Source organism: Caloenas nicobarica, chromosome 23, assembly GCF_036013445.1.
Source record: "Caloenas nicobarica isolate bCalNic1 chromosome 23, bCalNic1.hap1, whole genome shotgun sequence".
Taxonomy (NCBI): Eukaryota; Metazoa; Chordata; class Aves; order Columbiformes; family Columbidae; genus Caloenas; species Caloenas nicobarica.
Window position 1 is genome coordinate 5,640,536 of NC_088267.1, and position 19,535 is coordinate 5,660,070.

General features: G+C 51.3%; 3 protein-coding genes across 3 annotated transcripts; all 3 read right to left on the minus strand.

Annotated features, from left to right (window-relative positions):
- Window positions 1–36: 36 nt before the first annotated feature.
- AUNIP (aurora kinase A and ninein interacting protein) lies at window positions 37–3,604 on the minus strand. The gene is made up of 3 exons (XM_065650767.1): window positions 3,450–3,604; window positions 2,452–2,587; window positions 37–1,044 (listed from the first exon to the last, which is right to left on the minus strand). Exons 1-3 carry the CDS (start codon window positions 3,540–3,542, stop codon window positions 143–145), a joined length of 1,131 nt encoding a protein of 376 aa, XP_065506839.1. The 5' UTR covers window positions 3,543–3,604; the 3' UTR covers window positions 37–142.
- A 761-nt stretch (window positions 3,605–4,365) lies between these two features.
- On the minus strand, window positions 4,366–8,119 carry PAQR7 (progestin and adipoQ receptor family member 7). The gene is made up of 3 exons (XM_065650693.1): window positions 8,060–8,119; window positions 6,632–6,753; window positions 4,366–5,656 (listed from the first exon to the last, which is right to left on the minus strand). The coding sequence occupies exon 3, from the start codon at window positions 5,615–5,617 to the stop codon at window positions 4,577–4,579; it is 1,041 nt and encodes a 346-aa protein (XP_065506765.1). The 5' UTR covers window positions 5,618–5,656; window positions 6,632–6,753; window positions 8,060–8,119; the 3' UTR covers window positions 4,366–4,576.
- Window positions 8,120–9,917: 1,798 nt separating this feature from the next.
- On the minus strand, window positions 9,918–14,183 carry STMN1 (stathmin 1). Its single transcript, XM_065650608.1, has 5 exons — window positions 14,140–14,183; window positions 12,557–12,627; window positions 11,691–11,863; window positions 10,955–11,146; window positions 9,918–10,638 (listed from the first exon to the last, which is right to left on the minus strand). The coding sequence occupies exons 2-5, from the start codon at window positions 12,567–12,569 to the stop codon at window positions 10,570–10,572; spliced, it is 447 nt and encodes a 148-aa protein (XP_065506680.1). The 5' UTR covers window positions 12,570–12,627; window positions 14,140–14,183; the 3' UTR covers window positions 9,918–10,569.
- Window positions 14,184–19,535: the final 5,352 nt, after the last annotated feature.

Consider the following 19,535-nt stretch of genomic DNA (forward strand, 5'->3'; position numbering starts at 1 on the left):
TGCCCGTTGCACTGGTTTACTGCATGGGCTGGTGAGACCACACATATAAAGTGTACGCTTACCTAATTCTGACTGTGTTCTTACAAAAAAACAGCTTTCCTGAGGCTTCACTGAGGTTGTTAGGTGACCCTTTTGGGGTCACTTACCAGTGTTTGATCACTCTGTTGCCTTGCGAATCCTGTGTGAACAGTAAATCATAGCACTCGTCTAACTGCTGCTCCCCCAGTCCCTTGCAGGGTGAGCGAGGCGGGTGCCTGCCAGAGCCGTCACTGTCCCTGTCCCTGCGAGGAGAGGGGACATTGCGGTGAGCGATGACTCTGTTCCCCTGGGAATCCTGGGTGAAGAGCTGCCCGCAGGGACCGCTCGGTGCCCCCGTCCTGCCCCAGCGCTCGGCTGGGCCAGCGCTGGCGTTGTGGCTGCGCTCGCGCAAAGGCCACACTCCCGCTGTGCTTCCCGGAGATGAACCAAAGGCAGCAGCCCAGGGACCGTCTCTCCTTACAGCAGGATTTATATTCTCAGTGAAATCAATTAATGAATCCCTGGAGACACTACACGATTGTCGTGGTTTCTTACTCTGGTTTGTGCCAAGTCTTGGTTGGAGATCCAGTCCGGTGTTCTCTGGGTGCGGCTGGCCCGTGTGTTTCCTTGTCCTGCAGGCTGAAATTCCGCTGCTGCTCGCTGACACCATTTCTCCGGCAAGTAAGTCAGAGGCTTTTCTGTGAGCGATGACGCGGTTTCCCTCTGAATCCTGGCTGAAGCTGAAGCAGCAGGAATCCTCACCCGCTTCGCTCTCGCTGTGGGACTCTGCTTGAGACAACCAGGAGTCCGGCGAAGCATTCGGCAAGGCCGGTGCTTCCTGTGCGCAGCGCTGGGGTGGAACCAGCACCTGCTCCTCCTCAGCTCTGCCAGATCGTTTCTGGGCTTTCTCCATCCGCGACAAAGCCAAGATCTTCACAGGGGAGGCAGCTGAAGAAATACCTTTTTCCTTACAGTCTTCATTTGGGGTGAAAGGAGACGGGCTGGAGTTTTCTTTGTCTTTTTCACCTGAAAACAACACGGAATTGGCTAAAGCCAGAGTTGGCACACAGTGCTCAGGGTTAGTCACCGTTCCTTGGTGCTTGCCTCAAGTGGGTGCGAGAGCTGCATCTCCTGCTGCTCCCGGCTTCCCCTCTCCGCTTTCCAGGCAGTTCACATACAACACTCCCTCTAAAAGCAGCAGCCCAAGAGTTACAAAAATTAACCACAAAACCCCACAGTGGAACTTTACAGCTTGAATTCATCACCTGATGAAGGCATCAAGTCCCATATTTGCTGCTGAAACCATTTAAAATGAAATCTGATACAAATTCTCAATATAAGAGAGCTCATCCTTGATTCAAGATAAGTTAAAAGGAAAAAAATATAAATAAATACTCCAACATCTTAAATCCTACTGACCTCTGCATGAACAGCAGCAGCATTCAATAAACCCAAACACACAGTAAGTGAATGCAATCAGTTGAGGGAATCAAACAAAAAAAAGGAGAAAGCACACAAGACATTCAAAAGGAGTAGAAATAATGAATTAAAAAAGGAGTAAGAATAACAAAGCCAAAGCAAAAACCATCAATAGCCCTGTCACAACACAAAAATTCTGTCAAATAACAAAATGGTACGATTTGTGTAATGCTTCCTCTAATCTGCTTCTTGCTAAACTAGTTTAATGTTGATGAACTACTCAAAATATACAAACAACTACACAATCCTACACTGCTGGTTTCTGCATCCATTTCGTTTCTCTCCATATCTGTTAATTTGAGACCCACACACAAATCCCATTCTCTTGTATTCCGGAGCACAAAAGCAGCCTCAAAAGCACAGCAGTTGTGAGCTGGCTAAATTACCTTAAATATTCCAGTTCCCTGGCGATTCCTTCGTTGGTTCATTCTTTAGAAAAGGCTTTGTGCAACCCTTCATCACAACCTTTCCTCTCTCACCTCCTGCTGATTCCCCTTACAGAGAAGTTGTTTGACCCAAGTAACGTTAATTTTCACTTCCAGCTATAATGTTATTCCAAGGGTATTTAACTGACCATTTAGGGCTGGTATAATTTACAACAAACCCTAAACCAGACATTTTGCCACCTGGATGGTTTGTATCACCACTTAGGCCGAACCAGGCTTCCCAGAGTTCCACTGAAAACTCCGGTTTTGTAGGGAATAAAGCCCAGTGTGTCACTTAGTTTTCTCCAGTTAAGACTGGCTGTGACCACTATTACTCTTCAGCCTAGCACTATAAAAGGCCCTTGCTTTTAGATTAACCATCACGATAACATTATTTCTGGGAGTTCAAACCTTTATACTCTTCACTAGAAAATGTATTTTTCTGCCTAGTAAAGCTGCCTAGAAATAAAGCGAGCTGGGTTTCCTGTTACAGCCTGAGACTCTTTCCAGTGGGGCACACGCTGGTTACCTGTCTGAGCGCTGAAGAAGGCGGAGATGCTGGTTTGCCTGGTGCGCAGCTGAGCGTCTCTGGGCTGCGTGAACGTGTCCCAGGCACGCTTGCTTTCCAGAATTTGACAACGTGCGTTTGTCTTGGCTATGAGAGACTGGGTAGGGAAAGAAACAAGTGGAAAGTGAATACGTGCCGTTAAAAACAATTCTACCCTTCTTCCAGTGCTGCGGCATAGTTGCCACCTTTGTTAAATTATAGAATAGTTTGGGTTGGGACATTTAAAGGTCACCCAGTGCCCCCCTGCCATGGGCAGGGACATCTGCACCAGCTCAGGTTGCTCAGAGCCCCGTCCAGCCTGGCCTGGGATGTCTCCAGGGATGCTTCATCCACCACCTCTCTGGGGACCTGGGCCGGGCTCTCACCACCCTCAGGGGCAACAATTCGTCCTCATCACAGAATCACAGAATGTTAGGGATTGGAAGGGACCTCAAAAGATCATCTAGTCCAAACCCCCCGCCGGAGCAGGAACACCCAGATGAGGTTACACAGGAGGCGTCCAGGCGGGTTTGAATGTCTCCAGAGAAGGAGACTCCACAACCCCCTGGGCAGCCTGTTGCAGTGCTCTGTCACCCCCACTGTGAAGAAGTTTCTTCTCAAATTGTGTTCCAGCTTGAACCCGTTACCCCTTGTCTTACTGTTGGTTGTGACCGAGAAGAGCCTGGCTCCATCCTCGTGACACCCACCCTTTATATATTTATAAACATTGATGAGGTCACCCCTCAGTCTCCTCTTCTCCAAGCTAAAGAGACCCAGCTCCCTCAGCCTTTCCTCGTAAGGAGATGCTCCACCCCCTTAATCACCTCATGTCCGGCCTGAACCTCCCTCCTTTAGTTTAAACCCATCACCCCTTGTCCTGTCACAACAGGCCCTGCTGAAACGCTCCCGCCACACGCCGCCGGCCCCTCCCGCCTCCCAGCACGGCCTGCTCCCGCACAGCCGGGGGATCCGGGCCGCACCTGCGCCGCGCTCAGCTTCAGCTCGGCCGTGTCCAGCCACACACCGCACGCTCCGGCCGGCGGGGCCGCGCCGCCCCTGCGCCTGCGCTTCATCCCCGGCACCGGGCGGGCTCCGGCCGGCCTCCCGGAGCAGGGCCGGGCCGCCGGGGCCGTGCGCTCCGCCACCCGCCGGTTCCCGCCGCGCCTCGCGCTCCCACACAGCCCGCGCTCGCGCCGCCCCGGCCGAGCGGCCGCCAACGGTCACCGCGCGCGCCCGTGCTGGAGCGCGACCAATCCGAGCGGCGGGGCGGGATGAGCGACAGGCGGAGCCCCGCCCACCATGGGCCGTGCCCTATAAAAGGCGCCGGCACGGCGGCTCCTGAGGAGAGCGATGGCGGGATCGTGCGGGTTCCGCAGCGCCCCCGCGCAGGAGAGGGGGCGGCCGCTGCCAGGGCCTCCCGAGCGCTGGCAGAAACGCCAAGGTACCTGCTGTGGGGGGTTCGAGGGCGAGCAGCACCACACACCTGGTTTTTCCCCCTCCATTCACCAAACACAACCCAGAGCCCTCGGCCCCTCCCTCCAACCTTCTCTTCACAAGCTGCAGCTGCAAGCCCAGCAGGTTCCTGCCCTGGGTTTTCAGGTGGTGGTTGTGCCCTTCAACCCATGGCAGCCAACACAGCAGGGCCTGGGGAAAGGGGTGCAAAGGTGCCAGTTATTGCCCCTACATGGATAACCCTCTACAACTCCCCAAGTCACACAAAAAGGGGCCTAAACTGATATTAAATAAGTTTTCTACCCTTGTTTGTGTTTTATACAGGCTCTCCTCGCTCTGTCCATGGGTTACATTCTGCCACCACTAACAGGACCAGGTGGCACCTCCTCACCTTTAGCTGTGAGACGCAGTAGCTTCCAAAAAATTTTCCAGGGCTGCTGCTGTTCCAACTGTTTATTCAGACATGTGAATTAAACCAGTGTACCATTCTATGAGCAAGCTGCAACTAATTCCCTCCCTACAGAGAGCACTACTGAGTAACAGTCCACAAAGCATTTTGTTCCTCTTCTCCTCGAAATTAGTGGCCGGATTCACGCCAGCGTCTGGCTGCAGATCAACCGTTGGGGTGAGCTCACCTGCTTCTCCTTCAGGGATTTTACTCCTCTTTGATGTTCAGCTTGTTCTTCACCTTCCGGGCCATGTAAGCGGCTGTGAGGACAGAGCAGGTGACAGTGAAGAGGCAAAGGGCAGAGAAATTGTGCGCCAGATCACCCTGAAGAGCAGAATAGATGTGCCGCCTGGACTCATAGTCCAACAACACCGCCTCGATCTGCGCCAGCGTGCACAGCACGAGGCACACATGAAAAATCTGGTGGCTCTGCCCGAAAAAGTGACACTTCCCGGGGAGCCACTTCTCCGGGTAAGGGTGCGAGAAGAAAAAGGCACCGATGAGGAAAAACAGCACCTGGCATTTGTGGTACAGCAGGGCCAGGTCAGCACGGTGGGCGGGCGGCGCAGTGAAGATGCGGTGGAGGACGGGGCTGATGTCCAGCGCGTATGCCAGCCCGGACGGCAGCTCCTGGCACAGCAGGCTCAGCAGGCGCGGGGACTGGTGGGAACGGTACTTGGTGTAGCAGGACCCGGCGCAGGACAGCCAGGCCAACAGCACGGCCAGCGGCATGTAGAACCCCTTCACCATCTCGTGCCAGCTTGGCTCGATGGCGTAGTAGTAGTGGCACAAGGCGCTGCCGTACTGGTAAACGGCCACCCCCACGTAGTCCATGAAGAAGAAGCTGTAGTGCCAGAACTCGGATTTGGCCTGCAGAAGGTGAGCAAGGGTGCTGAATGTCAGGTAGGTGATGGACGCCACGATGATGATGAGGAGGGGTCGGGCGTGCAGGTCCTGCCCGAAATCCACGTGGTGCGAGAGCTGCTGGAACCGCAGCAGCAGGATCAGCGCGGCCACCAGGTGGGTCCAGACATTGATGGCCTCATTGTGCTGCTGGAAAAGCGTTGAGAAATAATAGCGCCAGGTCTGCCGCACGGGCCGGTAGCCGGTGTGGATGTAGGGCTTCCAGAAGACTTTGGGCACCTCAGAACTGCTGACAGTGGAGGGAGAGAGGGGGGCCAGCAGCTGAGGGAGCTGCCGCACATTGAAGACCAGGCGGCTGAGCTTTTCCGTGACGACCGTTGCCATGATGCGGCTGAACTCTGGGTCCCCGCTGCACAAAACAGCCTTTGAGACAGAAAGGAAGTTTTGCTGCAGGGTTTAATAGTGACTTTACCAAAAAGAAAGGGGGGGGGAAAGGAGGAGAAGGGAAAAAAAAAAAAAGGGGGGGGGGGTGCGAAAGGAGGAAAAAAGGAGAGGGGGGCAAAAGGAGGAGAAAAAAAGAGGGAAAAGGAGGAAAAAAAAAAATCAACAAGCAGGGGTTGCTTGAATGCTTTGTCTGTTGAGGTTTGTTTTTTTTTTTTTCCTTTTTAATTTTTTTTTTTTTAATTTCACATATCTTTGTAAAATCATGCATGACTGGAGAGTGGCCTCACTATGGCTGAAATAAAAGAATCACCAAAAATAGTAATATGAAGGAGCCTGAAGTGAGATCTCAGAACCTCTGCCAGAGTGCCCCATGCTGCACAGGCACCAGACTGGAGGAGCACAGAGGACATGAGTATGGGGTTAATTGACACAGTAATTAACATACCAGGGTGTATCAGTTCTGAGCTCAACCCTTCCCAGCAGTTTGGTAACCGCTAAACAAACTAAACATCCTAAATAAACCTTTTGCTCCAGAGGCAGCCCAGATTTTCCCCTTGTAAATTGTTTGCAGTATCTGTCTGTACACGTCAAAATGAGCCGCGTTCCACACGCAGTGACATGACCTCCCGGGGGGTGCATCCGAGAACATAAATAACTGTGACACCACTAACAGACACAACCTCTGTGTTTAGAGTTTTTACCGTCTTTTTTCAGCTCCCCATTTTCCATGTGGCTTTGCACAAAACCAACACAGCTCTAGCGGGTTCATCCTGTTGCATCACTGAGGTCCAGCAGCGTAATCTCTGTGAGCAAGCGTTTCCGTATTTACATTTTTGAAGCTGCTGTCCTTACCAAGACAACAGCAGCCTTGCGGGCTTGTTCTGCCTTTTCATGACAGCCTTAAAAACATATCAAACAGAACGTGCTCAAAATGAGATTTCCCCGCTTCTTTACCTGCTTTTGCTCAGACAAGTTCTGAAGAAAACAGCCCAACTCGGGTCCAACTCCAGCGCCGATTTGCTCCTCAACTCCTGGCAAGTGCCGTCATTCCAGGGACAGCTCAGACAGGGAAAGCTCTTCAAAAGTTTGGGAACAGGAGGAGGAGGGGAGGAGACTGTTTATTTTAAAAATCTCTGTAATTTCCTTCCCAAAAATGGAGCAGGTAGGTCTGTAACTCGTGCCTGCCCAAAGCTGAGGAGCAGAGATGCAGGTGAAAACAAGCTGTTTGCAGCTCAGTTTCCCTCTTGAACGCCCTTTTCCCACCATCACCTGGTTAAAAGGGGCCCCATATCAAATAAAAACAGTCTGGCTCAGGGCAGCACCTTGCAGAGGGAAACCCTGACCCCGGCTCGGCCTCCTAAACCCTCCTGTAGCACCACAACGTGGAGAAAAAAAAAAAAAAAAAAAAAAAATCAACTTCATAAATCTCTTCCAGACTCGCAGCTGCCAAGCTGAACCAAAACAGCCTCAAGTCCAGCTGGGGAGATGTGGGAAAAAAGCAGAACTTCCCAGATTAAGCTGTTTTGAGCAAAATTCAAGGTGCAGTTTGGAAGAAAACACTGCCCTTCTGATCCCAAAGGACTCCAGAGCGTGTCTGACCCCATCACAGGTGCCAGAAAACAAATTCCTACCGGAAAAGCAGCCCTAGTTGTGCACAGGGAGTCGCTGTGGGAAAAGCTGCGTTCAGAGCAGCAGGAACGAGGCAAGAAGGGGATGAGTGTTTCCTGCAGCTCCTCCAAAGCTTGTTGGAACAGGACTTAACTTGCAAAGCTCTTATAGCAATGAAGCAACGCTCGGTAACAAACGGAGCACATCCTGCGCAGTGCTGGAAATCATTAATCTGGCTCCTGCTCTGAGTATCATCCTCCACGTACCCACAAGATGTCAATAACATTGCCTCAAGGGCCTGTTATTGATATCCTGGGGAGCACTTCCTTTCTCAAGCAGCATCCACCCATCCTGCTGAATTTTTTAATGACACACACTCAGCCCCCAGCTGTTCACATGCCCATTTGCTCCCACACACACATAATATTTAGCCTTCTAAAGCACAAAAACGTTTCTTTTAACGTGATCATCTTCTTCTCTGAGCTCTCGGTACACGTGAACCGAGCATTTTTGGTGCTGGGCTCCAGACCCCGCGCCCGAGCAGCTTCTCCCTCCTCCTGGCACCGCGGCGGCCCCAACCCTCCCTAAAATCATCCTGGAGCAGTCAGGACCCCCCCGTCCTGGGAATTCGCTCCCCGGGGGCAGATTTCAGGCCGCGGGGCAGCTGGACGCCGGGGTCGGCAGGGACCCGGACCCTGCCCTCCCCTGCCGGGACCCACCGGCAGCTCCTGCCATCGCCACCCCCCGCGGTGAGTCCCACCCCCGCCAAGGCACCTGCCGGACCGGCCGCAGCTCCGCGCCCGCCGGACACCGAGTCCCTCCGGACCGCCCCGCCAAACCACGCCCTCCAGTCGACCCCGCCCCAAACCACGCCCCCTCCGCCGCCCCGCCCCGTTCCAACAAGCCACGCCCCTCCCGCTGCCTCGTCCACCACGCCCCCGTTCCAAACCACGCCCCCTCCCAGCCGGCCACGCCCCCGCATTGGGGAGCTTTTGTCTTTTAATTAATCGTCTTTTTTCTTTTTCACCCCAGCTTTCCCCACCAGAGACTATTATTTCCATTTTCCTGCCTCGCCATCATCTCCATGTTATGTTATTTTTTCCCCCCGATCACTGCCACCCTCTCACTATTTGCATCCCCCAGCGGCTTCCAGAGGAACTGGACTAAGCTCCGCCGCCGGGGCACTAAGCTCCAGTTCAGTGTAACACAGGCAGTCACATGGAGCAGAATTAAGACAAGGCACAATAAAGCCCCGAGCTGAGATGTGACAGCTTTGGCAAGGTAAAAACTCACATTTAACATCTCTTTGTACTCTTAACACCACCTGGAGTTCGGCAGTGCTGTCATCCCCTCAAAAAGAGGGGAGGAAAACCCACGGGTAGTATTTGGGATGCTTGGTCTTTTCTCAGCAGGTGAAAAAATACATTAAAATGAAGAGCTGATTTTTTTTGATTGCTAATTGTGCCAAATTTGTGTGTAGGACCTGATCCAGCAATCAAACCTCCATTATGTGGTCCTACACAAGCACATTACACAGGGTGGCAGCCTTGGGCTCACAGTCCAGCTCTGTATTCCCTCTCCCAGGCGGATCCTGACCCACAGCCCTGTGCTCTCAGCTTACACAACACTGGTATTTGCCACCAAAATCCCCAACAGGCACAGATGCAGCCTCTCTTACCTTAAATTGCGAAGTATCCTAAGGCCTCTGAAAAATCCTTCAGGCAGCAGATCCAATCCCAGCCCTCCAGCATCAAGCCTGGCTTATCTCACTGTTCTTTTGTTCAAACGGTGCAATATCAGATTTTGGTTACGTACAACTCTGATGCAATCACAAGTGGTAAGCGTGGCACATGAAAGCTTTGTAAGCTGAGGTTCCTTCTTCAGCAAGCCCAGAATACAGTCAAGTAGTCCAGGACTCAATTAGCCCCTTAAAAAAAGAGTCCTTACCAGCTTCTCCATCCTCAGGATATGCAGATCTGTCACCTGGCCAGCACCAGATGTGGAGTTAGTCTGAAAGCAAACCCAGCAGCAAAGCCAGACACAAAAGGAGGAAGAGACAGGACCAAGTGTGCCCCATTGTGCTCATCAGTGTGTGTGACAAACACTAAACCCGAGGCTTCAAGTAATTTAAAACAAGACAAGTACCTGTGGATGCCCTTAGAGGAGGGGGTTTTTGTTTTGGTTGGTCTTTTTACAGTACCCATATGCAGTACAGCAACTCTGAACCCAACCTACCTAAAAAGCATCTCTCCTCACAGCACAAGTACAGTTGTAGCTATCCCACCACCCCCAAAAAAAACCCCACCAAAAACAAACAAAACACACACCACCACAAAAAAAACCAAACCAAACCTCCACACGGAAACAAAATACATCTCATTGTGGGCAGGAGCTAATCTTCCAGTTCGCCCCACGGCTCAGTGCACCGTCCCGACACACCTGCACAGAACCAAATCAAAACCAATTCTCATCCACAACAGCATCTCCAGTCCCAGCACCGAACAGGTTCCTGACTTTAACACCCTGACGCTGCAGGGAACAGCACACAAGTCACCATTCAATAGCACGAGGCATCTTCTAGAAACCCTTACCAAAAAAAGAAAAGAAAGAAAAAAAAACCCCCTCAGATCAGTCATGTGGTAACAAGGACTCATTTATTGAAGTGTCAGCATCCAAAGGGAGGTGGTTCTGAACGCTTTTAGACAAAAACACACCAGCTGACAACTGCTGAGGTGTCAAAACAAAGCTCCAATTGTAAAATTAAGACAATGAGCACACTCTAGGGAAAAAAGCAGTCAGGCTGCTGCGGACCTTTCCACCCGTCAGACCTCAGCTAACCCATTTTGTTCCGCGTGTCATTTCTTCAGAAGTAATTCTCATAACAGCACTGTGCAGCTTTATTTAGTCACTCAGTTACAGCAGTATTTTAGCAGACTGGGATTTTTGACGTGTAACAGATATTCAGCATGGAACAGCGTACCACATATTCCTTTCACAAACGTCTTACAGAGCTGATACAGTACTAGCCACCAAACCCAGCAGCGAGCGCGCTGGAGTAGAAAAGGATGCAACAAGAAGATAGCACAACACTTTAGAAAAAGTGAAACATGTCAGGTCTCCCCTCTAGCCCCCAAAGAAAGTGTACAGTTTGGATCTAATTTTACAGTTCTACATCAGTTTCTAGAAACTTAAAAAAAAAAACAAACCAAAAAAACCAAAACCACTGGCCAGTACAGTCTTTGGATATTTAGAGGTGGGGGAGAGAGTCAGTTGCCAGAATGAAATCAGTCGGTTTCGGCCTCACCGGGGTCTTTGCCTTCTTTGTTCTTTCGAACCTCTTCGATATGCTTGTCCTGAAAGACAAAAGCAGGGACAACGTGAGCCCCCCGGCTACCCTCCCACCCCCGCTCACACCGGGAACCTGCCAAACTGGAGGGGGCTACAGGATGAAGCTTTGTAAAAGTGAAATGCTGCTCTAACTCCATCCCTCTGCCCCGAGAGGAAGATCTTGGCAAAGTCTTTTGGAGATGTAATAATCTCTCAAGCTCAGAGCACCACAGAACTCCCAGGATGTCCATTGATTCACGGTCTCCCCTCACTCAGTTTTATCTAGCCTGTTTTCACGTGGATAAACTCTCCCCCAAAGAGGAACTGGGATTCTACACCCACCTTCTCCCTCAAGCGCTCCAGTTTAGCGGCCATTTGTGCCTCGCGGTTTTCTTTGTTCGCTTCCATTTTGTGGGTCAGCTTCTCCTCTGCCATTTTGCTGAAGTTGTTGTTCTCCTCAATCGCTTTCTGCAGCACCTCTTTTTCGTGCTCCCGCTTCTCAGCAAGCTGCTTCAAGACTTCTGCTTCGTGAGACTGAGAGAACAGAGAAAAAATGCTTTGATCATAAAACAAATGAACTACAGAGACAGTCGAGTTGCTCACAACTCCTGAGAGAAAAGATTTTCTGCTGTTTCACTGGAGAACAGCACAAATTCATGATACAAGGCAAAGCTCCCTGGTGCTTCCTCCACGCACATAACCCAGATTTCACCACTACAAACTACTAGGAACATCAAGCTTCTGTCAATACTTGCAAGTCTTATTAAATTGGGTTCTTCTGGAAAAAAAGAAGATGGACCTTTATGTGAACAGCAATAGATCTTTCCTAGAAGATTCTTGCTTCTCAGAATGCCCAATGTGTTTTTCAAGTGACCATTCAAGGTCACTTTGGAAACAAAGGTATGGCCTTGTAGACCAGAACAAAGGTTTCTAAGACCCCAGAGATTCCAAAGTTCAATTAATATTCCATTCACCATAATGCAAACTGCTTGTCACAATTAAAAAACCACATCCACACACACACAACTTGCACAGAGTAGCTGAGCAGAGCTCACTTAATCTGCTGTTTCAATTTTACCTTGCGTCTCTCTTCTGCTGCTTCCAGCTTCTTCTGAATCTCTTCCAATGACACATCTCTCTTCTTTGGGGGAGAAAGAGGGAATTCCGGGGTTGCTTCTTTCGAGCGGGGGCCGAGTATCAGCTCAAAGGCCTGCCCAGAGGCACGCTTCTCCAGTTCCTTCACTTGAATATCTAGGAACATGGGAGAAAAAACCCCAAACAAACAGTATTTTAAGCCAGAAACTGGCTTAGGTAACTTGAACATTCACAAATTCAATGCCACAGAGCTCTCTTCAGGACACAGCATCTGAGCTGATAGTTTTGTTTCAAGCAGAAGCAGCACCATTCAAATTATGTGGTTGGCAATTTTGTTTGAAATTCTTCCTTGATGCCACATCTTAGTCTTTAATATCCAAGGTCATGAAGCAAGTTTATCTGTACTTCAAATGAAAATTTTTTTAAAAAGTCATTCTTTCTCCAATAAAAAGCCAGAGGAAGAATTCAAGGCATTCGCCTAAAACCTGACAGAGCCAAGAGCTGAAACCAGTTTTCAAAGAAATCTGTAAGGCAGCGTTCTCGTTTCCAACGCCTCAGCCCTGCGTGGTGTCAGCGGCACCAGTTTTGATCACCGAGCTGTCTGGATGACAGCTCCGCTAACAGAACAGATGGCGTGCAGACGAGCTGGAGCCCATCTGCTCACAGCCTCCTCCGAGAGGCTTCTGGTGTCTTTGCACAAGCACTTGGTTTTAGCAGCTTCTCCAAAGCCACCTAGAGATGGCAGGAAATGATATTTTATTTTACTATAAAATATTTTATATTATTTCTGAGGAAATTACAAGAAAAAAAACCCCCACACAAGATCATTTACGACATAATACTACATACCAGAAGTAGCCATGACCAAGACAAAATTACTGCAGAAGCCAAGTCTGGGAGAACTTCAATCAGTTGGATTCCTAGATCACAAAGAGACATGCCTTTGAACAGTAAGTACATCGATTTCATTTCTTCTAACTCCTAATAAAAATTGCTAAGCATAACTAGAGCTGCTGAACAAAGGACGGTCAGGCAGGTCACTGCGATCAGTAATTCCAGCCAGTCCACGGGGCCGAGGCTGATGTACATTGCTGTGAACAGCTGAGATATTTCAGCTATTGGCATTGGAGGATCTGTATGTACAACTGCATAGCCAGGCATTTTCAGTCCATTTTACTCCATGGTAATTAAGGTAGGCAAACAAAGATTCCTATTTTACCATTATTTCAGCAGCATACAGCGCTATGGATATTTCACTAATATCGCACAGAGCAGATGCTCTGTGAATTAAAATACAACGCACAACAGGTCAGTACAGCCAGGACTCCTGCTGCTACCAAAGGATCTTAAATGTGTGCATCGTGCTCATTTAAAATTCCATTTCATTTGTGCAGCTGAAGACGGATACCGCACATCACGACAGACAGGGAGCACGCACAGTGCCCAGCGCCCATTATTATAAGGGTACATAATAAAAAGAGCCACAAAAGGCTGTAAAAATCCCAAAAGGAGCGGTTTTTTCCCCCCGGTTTTAAGCCGACGACGCAGCGGACGGCGCTAAGACCGCGCACCCACCCGGCCCCCAGCGGTGCCGCCCCTCCCCGCCGCCAGCCAATAGGCGCCGAGGCTGCCGCCCGGCCGAGCGGAGGCCCCGCCCCCTCCCCGCACGCGCCTTCCTGCCCGCACCGAATTCAAACGGCCGGGGAGGGAGCGAGAGCGCGCGCGCCAGCCCGCGCGCGCGGGGGGCTCGAGGGAGGGCGGGGCCAACGGTAACATCCGGGCACCTGCCGCCCCCCGCCGCAGGTGCGGGCCCCCGCCGCTCCCCCGGGGTGACGGGAGGGACATGGGGAAGCGGGGGGAACCCCTCGCCTCACCGCCGCCGAGCGGGGCTCAGCCGCGGGTCTCCGAGCTCGATGGCGTCGGGGCGCCGCCGCCCGGGCGCCGCCCCTTCCCCACTAACAATGGCGGGATCCTGTCAGGGAGGGGAGGGGGCGCCGCTACCGCGAGCAAGGCGTCGCCCCTCACACAGCGTCGCCCCTCACACAGCGGCTCTCAGGACAATGGACACCCCGTTCCCCACCGCGACTGGGGGGGTCTGGGGATCCTCCCCCTCCCATTGTCTCCCGCAGCCCCTTCCCTTTGTCACCGCGACGCCTGAAAAGCGGGCGGGGACGCGACCACCGCGAGAAGGGACAAAAAGAACAGGCGCGAGGCCCCTTCTCCAACCGCCGCCAAACGGCTGCAGACCCCCCAACGGCCCCTTTCGCCTTGACACCCGCCCTCAGACCCCCTCCGCTGCGGCACAACCGCCCACCTCACGAAGCGCCGGACCCTCCGGGGACCACCGCCCTCCTTCTCCACATCGGAAGGGCCGCGGACTCGCGCACACCCGCCCCCGGAGGCCCGCAGCCCCGGCACCGCCGCGCACCCACCTGCCCGCTCCGCCGCTCCGGTCACACTCCCCTCCCGCCCGCCCCGCCGCGCACAAAAGCGCCAAACAATGGCACGTGACCCGCCCCGCCCCGCCCCCATTGGCCGAGCGCGGCGGCACGTGCCGCCCGCCACGGGGGGGGGGGCGGAGCCGGCGGGGAGCGCGAGGCAGGGGGCGCGCGCGCCCCCTCCCCTTCCCCCGCTGCATGCTGGGAGCTGTAGTTCCCCGCGGGCGGGCGGGGGCGGCGGGAGGCGACGACCCCCGGGGCCCGGCGGGGCTCCGTGCAGGCTGCGGCGCCTCACCGCGACGCCCCTCGCCTCCGCGGGCCGCCCGGGGGCCGTGCGACCCCCCGCTGTGCTCTCGGCCCGTTCCCGGAGGACGGCGGGACTCCCTTTGTCTGCCGCCCCGGCGGTGGGGAGGAGCGGGGCCCCGGGCGGCCTCGTTCGGTCGCCGGTTCCCTCAGGGGCGTTTGGCGGGAGCGGAGCCGTGGTTGGCATGGTCGCCTCAGGGCCGCAGTCACCTGAGGGCCATGGGCACTTTCCTCAAGGCCTTGGTCACCTCAGAGTCATGGTCACCTCCCTCGCGGCCCTTGGTCACCTCAGGGCCGTTGTCACCTACATCACGGCCCCTGGTCGCCTCAGGACCATGGTCACCTCAAGGCCACGGCCACCTGCCTTAGAGCCACCACAGTCACCCACCTCAGAGCCCTTGGTCACCTCAGAGCCATTGTCACCTACATCACGGCCCCTGGTCGCCTCAGGACCATGGTCACCTCAAGGCCACGGCCACCTGCCTTAGAGCCACCACAGTCACCTACCTCAGAGCCCTTGGTCACCTCCGAGTCATGGTCACCTCAAGGCCATGGCTACCTGCCTCAGGGCCACCACAGTCACCTACCTCAGAGCCCCTAGTCACCTCGGGGCCATGGTCACTTGCCTTGGGGCCACCACAGTCACCCACCTCAGAGCCCTTGGTCACCTCAGAGCCATCACCATTTCTCTTGGGGCCGTGGTCACCTCGGGGCCACGGTCACCTCCCTGAGGACACGGTCACCTCCAGGCTGGTCGTCTCAGAGCCGCGATAACATCAGGGCTTGTGGTCACCATCAAGATGCCCACCACGTTCGTTTGGTCACCTCAGCGTCACAGCTACCACAGGCCAACCCCACAGCGGATCTGTGGGTCTGACTATACCATGGCCCCACAGCCCCTGGCAGCGTGTTTTGGGGGACAGCCCCGTGGCCACCCTCTCCTTTGGGGTGACACCTGCCAGCCAAAGCAGGTCCAGAAAAGCCATTGTTCACACACATTCCATAGTACGTATATAATGGCCATGCAAAGAACTTGTCCTTGTCCTATGGGTTGCACTGTGAGCAGTTCTCTTCCCAAGTGTAGACAAGCGATTCGCTCGCAAATGTGCTTTAAATGAACCGGCTGCATTTTCACGTGTTCCGTACAAACGACTTCTGTGCAATTCCCGGGGCAGTTTCTGTGCTGCAGCCACTTGGGTTACACCAAGAGCCAACACGCACAAAAGGCAGGTGGCCGGAGAGCAGCACGAATCTTCTGCTGCGATGCGAGATCAACACAGCAGCCTCAGCATCCTAAATATCGAAAAAAGGACTTTCTTTTCTGGGAGGACCCACCCTTGTTGTGCACACTCTTAAAAAACAAGGATTTTAACCCTCCCCCCTGCCAAAATCCTACCTTGAGGAAGGTTAATATTGTGACAGAAATGCATAAAGCTTTCAAAACAGAGATTATTTTAAACACTTGCCCTGTTTTTTGCTGATCTGACGTCTATTTCCATGGAAACCACATCCAGCCACCGAGCCGCTAGAACTGGGAGAGGTTTCTGCCGGAGCGGCTCGCCGGGCATTGGAAGAGCCATTTTCCAGCAGCGTGGTAGAACCTTTTTGTGGATTTGAAGGGATTTCAGGTTCAAAATAGTTTGTCTGCTTGTTCCCTCGGGGTCGGGACTGGGGCGTTCAGGGGGTTTCTGGCTCAATAGCAGCGGGATATGCACAGATATCACATACAACACACACGTTTTTAAAGAAAACATCTTGAGTGCTAGGATTAAATGGCATCAAATGTCGCTGGAAGACAAAGCAGCCAAGAGACCATGCCACCAGCCTGTGTTTTACTTTATCATTTATTAATTATCACCCATGTCGAACAACAGTGTGTGGGATGCTTTAATATTAATGCTTTTTAATAAAATCAATGGGCTTATCCTGGGATGATCTCGGGGTTTCCCAGAGGAAACAAGGCTTCCTGGGCTTGGGGCTTTTTGTTTGGCACCTGTGTCAGTCCTCACCCCCTGGAGAGTCGACAGTGATGAAATATCATTTATCGCTTTTGAAGAGGGGGCGCAGGCTGAGATAAAACTACGAGTCATTCAGGGCCTGTTGTCAGCGCTTTCCATCTTATTCCCTGGGCTTCTCACAGGGAAAATTAAAAAAGAAAGAGGGGGAAAAAAAAAAAAAAAAACAACCAGAATGTAACTTACTTTCTTTTGCAGATTGACTTTAAAGCAAAAAATATTTGTTTCAGATGAGAACTCTCCTATGTGAGAAGCAACACAGTTTATTGACGAGAGGCACTGAGATTGGGGTCTGTTCTCAGCTCTGACATTTTCCACACCGTGTCACTTGGCTCCAGACTCTTTAGCAACCTCTTCCCAGCACCTGCCGCAACTGGTTTCAATTTAAACCAAAATCTTTCAGTATTATTGTGATACAAAGAGAAATAACAGGTCTTAGCAGCTGGAAATGCAACGCAGACGATCTCATTTTTGGCTTCGTTGCAAGAGCGGGTTTATTTTTGGGACATTTCATAAAACTCGTTTGTTTATGTGGTATTTATTTTTGCCTGATCTCAAGGAGAATGGAGTCTATGGAAAGCTTTCATTTAATTTGCATTTGATTTGTGTTTATCAACACATTTACTGCGATTCTCCTTTCGCCGAGCCTGGCAGCGTGTGGCTGCGGTGGGTTTTGTCTCCTGGATTCCTCATCACCAACAAAAACTTTTTCCTATAATCCCAGTTTTTCCAAAAAAAAAAAAAACACAGAGCAAGCAGCAGTATGAGAAATTTCCTCCAACTATTTAGCCCCAAAACATCGAGACGGAAAATACCATTTCAAGCCCAAATCGAACCACATCAGCCCGATGAATTTGTGCATCTTGAGGAAAATAAAGGATCATAGCGGAACCTGCAGAAGATATACCCAGAGTAGACAGGGAAAGGACAAAAAAATTCCTGTAAATTAGGAATATGACCTGTTCTCGGGGTCGGTGGCTTATGGTGCCTCTGATCTGGTGATAACTGCACCCGCTTAAAACCATCGCCCTTGTGGGATTTGCACCGGTTGCTCTCGGGGGCTCGTTCTCAGCACAGACAAACCACGAAGCCCCTCGAGTCGGGGTCTTGTCGGGAGGGCTCCTTGTGCCTGTGAATTTAGGACGCGACGTGATCAGATTTAGCAGAAAGATGAAAGCGTCGCCTCCGATGTGCTTATCAAAATATCCCACAAAGAGACTGACATAATTAGGTGACAACTCAGCCCACGGCGGCTCTTTTAACTTGCAAAAATATTTAATCTCCAATAAGGAAATGTGCTTTCTGAGTATTAAATTGCCACCCTTAAGCACTCGTGGTGGATGGTTAAACAGAAAATGTTTTGAAGCACCTTTTAAAGTAACATTAGCAAGTATTTGCTGAGACTGGTAACAGTCACCGTGCTAGCAAAGTTCATTTTAAAACTAGAAATCCAATATAGTAATTGACCTGAGTCAACCAGTTTAACAGATTTAATGAATAACCTGCTAGAGGAGACAGTATTTTGAAAGAAACTTGCACTCAGAAGTAGAAAGGCTACAATATTCCTTTTTATCTGTGTTTCTCGGTCTTTGTATTAACCTTCATTGGATTTTTCTCTACCCTGCAGCTTCTCCACCTTCACGCTGCCTGTCCTGACGTGCTGCTCCCGACAAAGGTCTCGCAAGGAAAATTAGTGGCTGCAAAGGTCTCGCTGATCTTCAGATAAAAATACATTTTAATTGAAACACAGTCGAGGAGTCCATGGAAATTAAGAACAAAATGACTTGCAGGGAGTGTCTCCCTCACAGTGAAAGCTCTTCCACAGGCAAAAAATGTTTAAGGTAATTGATATTTAGTTACTGGAGGTGTTTAGCTGACACTACGTTTACACTGAAAAACACCATTAAGAAAATCTTCCCCTCAGAACAAATTTGTGCTTGCCAATGTGCTGTTGGAAATTTTTTTTTTTTTTTTTTTAATCAGAGTGTCAGGCTTCTTCTGCTCATTTGGTTTTTGAGAAATTCGCTCGAACTCACCTAATTCCTCCATAAAATGAGACAAGTAAAAGCACTCGCCACAGACGGTGATTGCGCCTGCCTCAAGGGAGATGAAAATATAAATTAATTGCTTTGATATTGGGGCGACATAACCCTGAAATGCCACACTCGCTTCTTCAAATGCAGCCATAGCACTGTACTGCCCTGATATCTAAATACTATGGAGATAAGGGCTGGCGAGGCTTTAAATAGCGTAGAAAAAGAATATAAACTTCTAATGAACTAAACACAAAGGCCCCACAAAAAATTCTCCAACCCAGTGAAATGGTGACAGACCCTAAAATAACGTCAGTGGCTGCAGCCGGGATGCTGAACGAGATCTGGTCTTGCTCCTAAAGCCTGAGCTCTGCCTTTGCTCCACCCTGAGAAAGGAACCGCAGAATTCCTTCCCCAGCCGGCTGGTAGATCTCCTGGCTTGTTTTTCATTGTTTTATTTCCTAAGAAAACGAGGTTTTACATGATCTAGCTACTTCTGTGCCTGTGCCTAGTCTCTCCCAGCTTTGCAAGCCGGTCTCTGCCCCTCTGGTAAATATGGAGAAGAGCTCAGCCACACGAATTCCACGAGTTTCTTGAGAACAGGTGGCTGGGGAGAGGCAAGAATGAGGAGCAGGCTTCAGCACAAGCCCAACTATTATTAGAGCCCAGGGACTTCACACCGAGGGAGCGATCGCAGACACCCCGAGAGCAGGTACCGGTCTGCAACGATGAGGAACAACACACACAGACAGACAGACGCACAGACACCAAGTCTTTGTTAGCAGCGAGAGCAGAGCCAGGCAGAGCTGAGCCTAGCCCTCTTTAATTAACAGTTCCCAATTTATAGGTTTACAGATACGGGCCTGGACCAAGAGGTTAGACAGGATGGTTTTTTTCAAAAAAAATGTTATTCCAGACACACCACACTCGTGTTGTGCCTGTTTTCAGTCACGTTCCCATGTATATCTTGTGGGCACCGTTCTGACCCACTCATTCACAGCCCAGGCCCCACATTCACACATCGTACATACAGGGGTGG

Coding starts and splice junctions, on each gene's coding strand:
- STMN1 (XM_065650608.1), bottom strand. Junction 11,147..11,690: donor CAGCAGAAGAGAGACGCAAG/GTAAAATTGAAA, acceptor CTGTTCTCTCAG/TCTCACGAAGCAGAAGTCTT. Junction 10,639..10,954: donor TGGAGCGCTTGAGGGAGAAG/GTGGGTGTAGAA, acceptor TTTGTCTTTCAG/GACAAGCATATCGAAGAGGT.
- AUNIP (XM_065650767.1), bottom strand. CDS start 3,542: ATGAAGCGCAGGCGCAGGGGCGGCGCGGCCCCGCCGGCCGGAGCGTGC. Junction 2,588..3,449: donor TGAAGCTGAGCGCGGCGCAG/GTGCGGCCCGGA, acceptor TTCCCTACCCAG/TCTCTCATAGCCAAGACAAA. Junction 1,045..2,451: donor CTTCTTCAGCGCTCAGACAG/GTAACCAGCGTG, acceptor TGTTGTTTTCAG/GTGAAAAAGACAAAGAAAAC.
- PAQR7 (XM_065650693.1), bottom strand. CDS start 5,617: ATGGCAACGGTCGTCACGGAAAAGCTCAGCCGCCTGGTCTTCAATGTG.